The sequence below is a fragment of the Nerophis ophidion genome, linkage group LG04, assembly GCF_033978795.1.
Source record: "Nerophis ophidion isolate RoL-2023_Sa linkage group LG04, RoL_Noph_v1.0, whole genome shotgun sequence".
Classification (NCBI taxonomy): Eukaryota; Metazoa; Chordata; class Actinopteri; order Syngnathiformes; family Syngnathidae; genus Nerophis; species Nerophis ophidion.
This window is the reverse complement of record NC_084614.1, coordinates 14,560,966-14,569,758: the sequence shown is the minus strand read 5'-3', so window position 1 is coordinate 14,569,758 and position 8,793 is coordinate 14,560,966. Positions and strand designations below refer to the sequence as shown.

At 38.4% G+C, this 8,793-nt stretch overlaps 1 protein-coding gene and 1 long non-coding RNA gene across 2 annotated transcripts in view; one reads left to right on the top strand and one right to left on the bottom strand.

Annotated features, from left to right (window-relative positions):
• Window positions 1–438: 438 nt before the first annotated feature.
• LOC133550967 (zinc finger protein 385D-like) overlaps window positions 439–8,793 on the bottom strand; it is a 9,597-nt gene continuing 1,242 nt past the window's right edge. The window contains exons 3-6 of the mRNA XM_061897166.1: window positions 7,332–7,478; window positions 7,029–7,213; window positions 3,821–3,922; window positions 439–976 (exon numbers count right to left, since the gene is read on the bottom strand). Coding sequence (XP_061753150.1) covers window positions 845–976; window positions 3,821–3,922; window positions 7,029–7,213; window positions 7,332–7,478 — 566 coding nt within the window. The 3' untranslated portion in view covers window positions 439–844. The remainder of the gene's footprint in view (window positions 977–3,820; window positions 3,923–7,028; window positions 7,214–7,331; window positions 7,479–8,793) is intronic.
• LOC133550968 (uncharacterized) overlaps window positions 7,338–8,793 on the top strand; it is a 7,303-nt gene continuing 5,847 nt past the window's right edge. Inside the window, exon 1 of the long non-coding RNA XR_009806405.1 lies at window positions 7,338–7,489. This is a non-coding gene — a long non-coding RNA (uncharacterized LOC133550968). The remainder of the gene's footprint in view (window positions 7,490–8,793) is intronic.

Below are 8,793 nucleotides of genomic sequence, written 5' to 3'. Positions count from 1 at the left end.
GTGTGTGTGTGTGTGCATAATTAAGGGCTGTCAAATGTTATTTTTCTTAAATCCAATTAATTAAAATGTTTAATTTGGATAAATCATGATTAAACACCATTTTGAATTTGGATTAATCAAGATGAATCTAAATGTTGTATTCGGATTAATCCCAGTTTTTAATATGGATTGATAATTTTGAATTTGGCTTATCATGATTAATCACAATTTCAATAAATTAATCAAGATCGTTCACATTTTTAAACATTTGATAAATCACATTTCTGAATCTGGATGAATCATGATGAAACACCATTTTGAATGTGAATTATTTTGGAATAATCACAGGTTATTACTAGTGTTTATATTTTAAATTAACTTAAAAAAAAAAGCCCAACAACTGGAAACAAATGCAATATCACACAGGAACTTTTTTTTTTTTTTTATATTTTACTCGAATCCATGCCATTTATTTGCACAAAACTTGGCAACAGTTTTATCTGAAGTACCATGCCAGTGTTTTCTGAAATAGTCTCCTCACTCTTCTTTGCACTCACCATCCACGTTTGAGGTCAAGCAGTTGGACACTCTGCCTTAGAGCCATCAGGCAAAGACTGTCTGCTATTTTGGTGCTGACACCTTTTTGGTCTTGATGACATTTTAAACCTGCACGCCCACATCAACTTGACTATTCAAACAAGTAACAGTGGTGCGTATATTTCAAATCTTGTTTAAAGGGACTTTAAGGCCATTAAAAGGAGGGAAATAGTCATTTTTTTACCTATTTGATGCAAATTTGAAGTCAGTAGTGAGGAAACAGAAGTGGCATTGCACAGACGGGGGCGGGGCTCGGGCGCATGAGAGCCTATAGGAGGGGCGGAGCCTGAAACAGGGCGGGGCTTGAGTCTGTGGCAGGATGGAGATGGAAGGACGGCAGCGACAACGTGGAGTTTGTGTGTTTGATGCGTCTGTGATTCTTCTCCCTGGTCCAACGAAGCTGCAGCAGGAATGAAAGCCAACATGTTTTGTGTGTACAAAAACTATTCTGCAATCAGGACTGGTACTAGTACCATCACAATAGGTACTAGCACAGTAAGTACTTCCATCCATCCATTTTCTACCGCTTATTCCCTTTTGGGGTCGCGGGGGGCGCTGGCGCCTATCTCAGCTACAATCGGGCGGAAGACGGGGTACACCCTGGACAAGTCGCCACCTCATCGCAGGGCCAACACAGATAGACAGACAACATTCACACTCACATTCACACACTAGGGCCAATTTAGTGTTGCCAATATACCTATCCCCAGGTGCATGTTTTTGGAAGTGGGAGGAAGCCGGAGTACCCGGAGGGAACCCACGCATTCACGGGGAGAACATACAAACTCCACACAGAAAGATCCCGAGCCTGGATTTGAACCCAGGACTGCAGGAACTTCGTATTGTGAGGCAGACGCACTAACCCCTCTGCCACCGTGAAGCCCACAGTAAGTACTTATAAAACACTAATACTACTTGGCAATGGCAACAACCAGCAGAGGGCAATTCAAGCCCTAAATGGGCAGAAACAGGAAATCAAATGTTAACAAGTTATGTACAGTCAAATGGCACAAAATGTACTACATAAAAAAAAATATATATAATAAAAAATATTTAAAAAAAAAAAAAAACAGATGTTCCTCCGAGGGAATTTAAGTTGCTGGTAAATCCTAAGTTCTTTTGATGACACATAAGTTGATTTTAAATGATAACCCAGAAACAGAATAGGTATTTTGCAATTTATTCCAAAGCTTTGGAGAGACCAACCTAAAAAACAACACATTCATTTCGCATCGCCTCGTTGATCTGAAAACACTACGGAAAACTTGTCTTTTTCAATATGCCACTAGCCCCCACCTTTTTCTTCCGCACATATCAAATTGTTTTCCTCAGCTGGAGACAGAAAGAGATAAGAAAAAGGAGTATTGCTACTCCTGCATTCCAAACTCTAGGTAGTCTACAGTGTACCATTGGTCATGAAATAAAGAAAAGATAAAAAGAGCACAAGATGGAACACTAGCTATTTCAAATATGACTAAAGAAAATAAATACATTTTAAATATTGATATATTTATAAATCTATCTCCGTCAATATATATATATATATATATATATATATATATATATATATATATATATACACACACAGCCATGCGATGAGGTGGCGACTTGTCCAGGGTGTACAACGCCTTCTGCCTGAATGCAGCTGAGATAGGCTCCAGTGACCCCCCGCGACCACAAAAGGGACAAGCGGTAGGAAATGGATGGATGGATATATATACATATACAAATAGATTAAATAATTTTTTTAAATAAATACTTCAATGTGTCATTAATGTATGTCATGTGAAAGTACATGTTAATCATGTATTATTTAATATTTAATGATTCAAATATATAGTTATTCATTTCATTTGTTTTTCATGATTTGATGAATGATTTCACACTTTAATGACTCATTTCATGATTGAATTACTTTTTAAATTATTTGATAAAAATGTGTCCGCACTTAATTTTACTGTAGCTGCCAAATTCGGTTTAAGAATATTTGTTCATGTGTTTATTTTAAAATGTGTAATGATTGATAACAAATGTTTAAAATAAAATAAATATAATTTTGTATTTATTATTTAGTACATATTTTTTTGAGTAATATTCATTTTTTCCATTTTTTATCTTATTTCTTTTATTAATCAAAAAGAACCATCAACATGACATTAAGGTGAACTAAAAGGATCAGAGAATATAAATGTACATTTATTTATAAAATCATTTATTATTTCAATATTTAATTATATATATATATATATATATATATACACACACATAGTTATTGATTTCATTGTTTGATTTTTTATTTCATGATTTGATAAAGTTATGTAACGCTTTAATTAATTCATGATTTAATGATTTCGTCAAACTCTATAACGGTTTAAAAATATGTCTTCATGTGTTTTCTTATTTTAAAAAATGTGTAATGATTGGTAACAGTTATTTAAAATAAATGTAATTAGTTATTATTTCGTATTTTCCAAGCACTATTGGTTTTTCACGTTTTCCATTTTGCATTTTATTGAATTCATTTAAAATAATAATAAAAGAAATATCAATCTAACGTTAAAGTAAGTTATAAATGAAAAGGAGCCAGAAGAAGTTAAAAACTAATCACACGTTTATAGCATTTGTCCCTACAAAAATAAACAAAATATCTTTTTTTTTTCATCATGATGATTTTCACATTTTTTTATGTACAGAAAGAGTTTTACATTGTTTTGTTTCAAAAATGAACACCATTGTTCGACGGATTATTTATTACACTATGACTGAAGCTCGTTTAGTTAACTGCCTTTCTGGTCTGTACATAAGTTCTTGCTTTTAAGTATTTAAAAAACATCGTTTTTATTATTATTGGGATCATTTCTGGATGTGGTATACTAAATTAACTAAAATGTTTAACATATTTTCTACCATCAATAAATAATAATAAAATTACTATTTTTATACTGTGCAGAAGATAATGAAAAAATATATTTTACTTTTCGTCATTTATGAAAAAAATTATTGAATTTAGGTCATTTCGATGTAATGCAGTTGTCATGACGCGGATTGGCCACTCGAGGGCAGTCTCCCTATAAACTCCCATTCATTTAAGGCTTGAAAAATAATTGGCCCATTATTGCCCTGCTTTCTTTTTGTGTGCCGCTGCTGCACTGTCACGTGCACACAAATAGTCAATGCATATGAAAAAAAAAAACACAAATACATTAAAAAATGAAAATAATGCAATGAAAGGTCATGAGGTTACCGTCAGGATGCGAGTGTGACGCTGGCCGGCAGTGTAGGGCTTGAATTTGGGCTTGGCTGCTTTGCCTGCTGCTCTGCCTTTATGTCCCCTGCTGCTGATGTGCTGTAGTCATGACAACGACAACAACAACAACAACAACAACAACAACACTTTCACTGTTGTGTTGCTTGACAACATTGACTTGAAAGAGCTTGTCAGACATTTGCAACTCTTTATATGGAAGACTTGCCCTGCAGTTGCAAGTCTTTGACATCAAGGTGAATGTGCCACTCTTGTCTTTTTAGGGGGGGTCCTGTTCCGATACGGATATTGATCAGATATCAGCAAAAAAACAAAAACAAGTATGGGCTGATATTGGATTGCATGTAATAATGTGCAACATCATGTGTGATACAAGCAGTCCTGCAGCGTGTGTACTTGTGTGTGATATCATGTGCAATACAAGCAGTTCTGCGGCGTATTTACTTGTGTGCGATATAATATGTGATACAAAAAGTCCTGCAGCGTGTGATATCATGTGCGATACAAGCAGTCCTGCAGTACGTTACTTGTGAGCTATGAGCAGTCCGGCGGCATTTTTACTTGTGTGCGATAAAAGCAGTCCTGCAGCGTGTTTACTCGTGTGTGACATCATGTGTGATACAAAGAGTCCTGTAGCGTGTCTACTTGTGTGTGATATTATGTGTGATACAAGCAGTCCTTCAGCGTGTTCACTTGTGTGCGATATCATGCGCGATATAAGCAGTCATGCGGCGTATTTGCTTGTGTGTGATATCAAGTGCAATACAAGCAGTCCTGCGCGTGTTTACTTGTGTGCGATATCGTGTGCGATACAAGCAGTCCGGCAGCACGTTTACTTGTGTGTGGTATCAAGTGCGACACAAGCAGTCCTGCGCGTGTTTACTTGTGTGCGATATCGTGTGCAATAGAAGCATTCTTGCGGCATATTTACTTATGTGTGATACCATGTGCGATACAAGCAGTCCTGCAGCGTATTTACTTGTCTGTGATATCATGTGCGATACAAGCAGTCCTGCAGCGTATTCACTTGTATGTGATATCATGTGTGATACAAGCAGTCTTGTGTCGTGTTTACTTGCGTGTGATATAATGTGCGATACAAGCAGTTCTGCAGCGCGTTTACTTGTGTGTGATATATGCGATACAAGCAGTCCTGCAGGACGTTTACCTGTGTGTGATATCAAGTGCGATACAAGCAGTCCTGCAGCGCGTTTACTTGTGTGTGATATATGCGATACAAGCAGTCATGCAGCACGTTTACTTGTGTGTGATATCATGTGCGATACAAGCAGTCCTGCAGATCATTTACTGGTGTGCAATATCATGTGCGATAGAAGCAGCCCTTCAGTGGGTTTATTTGTATAACATGTGCGATACAAGCAGTCCTGCAGCGTGTTAACTTGTGTGTTATCTTGTGGGTGATATCATGTGCGATACAAGCAGTCCTGCAGCGTATTTACTTGTCTGTGATATCATGTGCGATACAAGCAGTCCTGCAGCGTATTCACTTGTATGTGATATCATGTGTGATACAAGCAGTCTTGTGTCGTGTTTACTTGCGTGTGATATAATGTGCGATACAAGCAGTTCTGCAGCGCGTTTACTTGTGTGTGATATATGCGATACAAACAGTTCTGCAGCGCGTTTACTTGTGTGTGATATATGCGATACAAGCAGTCCTGCAGGACGTTTACTTGTGTGTGATATCAAGTGCGATACAAGCAGTCCTGCAGCGCGTTTACTTGTGTGTGATATATGCGATACAAGCAGTCCTGCAGCACGTTTACTTGTGTGTGATATCAAGTGCGATACAAGCAGTCCTGTGCGTGTTTACTTGTGTGTGATATATGCGATACAAGCAGTCCTGCGGCGCGTTTACTTGTGTGTGATATCATGTGCGATACAAGCAGTCCTGCAGATCATTTACTGGTGTGCAATATCATGTGCGATAAAGGCAGCCCTTCAGTGTGTTTACTTGTATAACATGTGCGATACAAGCAGTCCTGCAGCGTGTTAACTTGTGTGTTATCTTGTGGGTGATATCATGTGCGATACAAACAGTTCTGCAGCGCGTTTACTTGTGTGTGATATATGCGATACAAGCAGTCCTGCAGGACGTTTACTTGTGTGTGATATCAAGTGCGATACAAGCAGTCCTGCAGCGCGTTTACTTGTGTGTGATATATGCGATACAAGCAGTCCTGCAGCACGTTTACTTGTGTGTGATATCAAGTGCGATACAAGCAGTCCTGTGCGTGTTTACTTGTGTGTGATATATGCGATACAAGCAGTCCTGCGGCGCGTTTACTTGTGTGTGATATCATGTGCGATACAAGCAGTCCTGCAGATCATTTACTGGTGTGCAATATCATGTGCGATAAAGGCAGCCCTTCAGTGTGTTTACTTGTATAACATGTGCGATACAAGCAGTCCTGCAGCGTGTTAACTTGTGTGTTATCTTGTGGGTGATATCATGTGCGATACAAGCAGTCCTGCAGAATATTTACTTGTGTGCAATATAATGTGCGATACAAGCAGTCCTGCAGCGTGTTAACTTGTGTGTTAACTTGTATGTGATATCATGTGTGATACAAGCAGTTCTGTGGCGTGTTTACTTGTGTGTGATATCATGTACGATACAAGCAGTCCTGCAGTGTGTTTACTTGTGCAAAGCTGAACAGGCAGCCAACATCCAAATGCCCTCCAAATAAACAAGCAATTTCTTCTGTTAGTATTTACAAAAGGTAAACATGCTAGGCTGCAGGCTACAAGAAGCTAGCAGCTACGCAATAGCTAAGCACACAAGATCAATAATTATAGACACATATTACTAACACATACAAAGTCTCCAAGGCATGAATAAGAAGTATCTAGTAACAAACTTAGTGTGTCATGAAGTATTGTGAGCATTAGGTGTCGCTGAAAAACAGATTCCACTCCACTTCAACTTAAAGACAGCATAAGCCCATTCCAGACAGTTAATCATTAATAAGTTATTGTTTTTGATAATTACCACTCTTCCCTGTTTGAATCATTTCACTTGATCAGGGCTACTTGCTTTACTGGCATGGAGAATCACAACATTAGTCGGTGCTATGCATGCACTTGTTTGCCCGCCAAGTGTTTGAGTCGGTGCCGAGTCAAAGGTATCCATGAAACTATAAAAGCCAGTAAACAAGAAAAGAACCTGCTTGAGTTGCGTGGCCGAGATGACGTGCACGTCACAGATCTCACACTGGAAGGTTCTGTTCTGCAGGCCGCCCCACGACTCGCTGGCCGGCGGCGCTGCATTGACCTTGACGCCCGGCCTCGGGAAGGACTTGATGGCGCCGGCGCCGTTCCTCGCCTCCAGCATGGTCTTGTACTTGGTGCCTAAGCAACGATTTGTCATGTAAAATTGATCCGGATGAATGAATGATACCAGCAACCAGCAGAGGGCGCCATCAAAACAATACTGCAGTTTGTCAAAGTGAAAGTGAAAGCTTCTGACCGCTATTGTGAGCTTGCAGCTGCGAGGCAGAGTTGGCGGCCACTTTGCAGAGCGAGCAGTAAAGACGTTTGCGGTCTTCGTCCTCCGTCCTCGCTGTCCCATTACTTTTGACTTCTCTTACTGGCGTAGCAGCTGACATGGAGGGGTCTAAGAGCAAGGTACCGAACCCCACCAGGTTCATATGTGCATTCACCGAACCCTTCTTTAGTTTAAAAGAAAAAAAAAAAAAAATATATATATATATATATATATATATATATATATATATTTTATTTTTGTCTTGAATGAAAAAAAAAAAAAAAAATATATATATATATATATATATATATATATATATATATATATATATAGTTTTTTTTAATTCAAGACAAAGTTATATGTTTTTGGTAACACTTTAGTAAAGGGAACATATTCTAAGCAACAAAGACTTAATTTTGTCATGATCTGTGGTCTGGAGCATGTTTTTGTTATTTTTTTGTTAGTTTTTGGACTCTTTAGTTTCGGTTTGCGCTCCCTTGTTTTGTTTGGTTACCATACTGACATATGATTTTCACCTGCCTCTGGTGTTCGAACAGCGCACTTGTTTCTAATCAAGACCCTTATCTAAGCCTGTCTTTGCCAGTCAGTCGGCCTGGGGTCATTGCTTGTTTTCATGCGATACCACAGTTCGTGTTGCTCGATTCATGAAAGTCTTGTTTATTTTTTGCCACAGTTTCATGATTGTTCCCCGCCATAGTTTGTTTGTTTACCTCATGCCCTGCCAAGATTTAGCGAGTTAATAAATATTTTCCTACCTGCAAGCCTTGTCCGGAATAGTCCATTTGCATCCCAAGAGAACAAACCTCTCGGTAAGCTGCGACCCCTCCGTCATGACAGAATGATCATAAGTCAGCATAACCAAACAAAACAAGGGAGCGCAAAAAGTAACTAAAAGAGTCCAAAAACGAACAAAAAATAACAAAAACATAATCCAGACCATAGATCATGTTAAATTGAGAGTTATTTGGACACTAGGGGAACATATTCTAAGTAATAAAGACTTAATTCAAAGTTATTTGGTTAGGGTTAGGGTTATAATAAGGCCATGCCGAATAAGGCATTAATAAGTACTTAATAATGACTAGTTAAGAGCCAATATGTTACTAATTTGCATGTTAAAAAGCAACTAATTAATGGTGAATATGTTCCCCATACTAAAGTGTTACCATGTTTTTTTTACTGGTGCACAAAATGAACCGTGCATGAACATCACCTTGTTCTAACAACAAAACCAAGACATTGTATAAACTCACAACAAATCACACACCTGCAAATCAGTCAACTGTTGCCGGATCCGTAATACGACGACAGGGAGAAGTTTGTATTTATACGATGAGTCGGGTGTGTTTTGACCTCCGCCGAACCCCTGAGGCCGACTCACTGAACCCCTAGGGTTCGATGGAAACCAGGTTAAGAACCACTG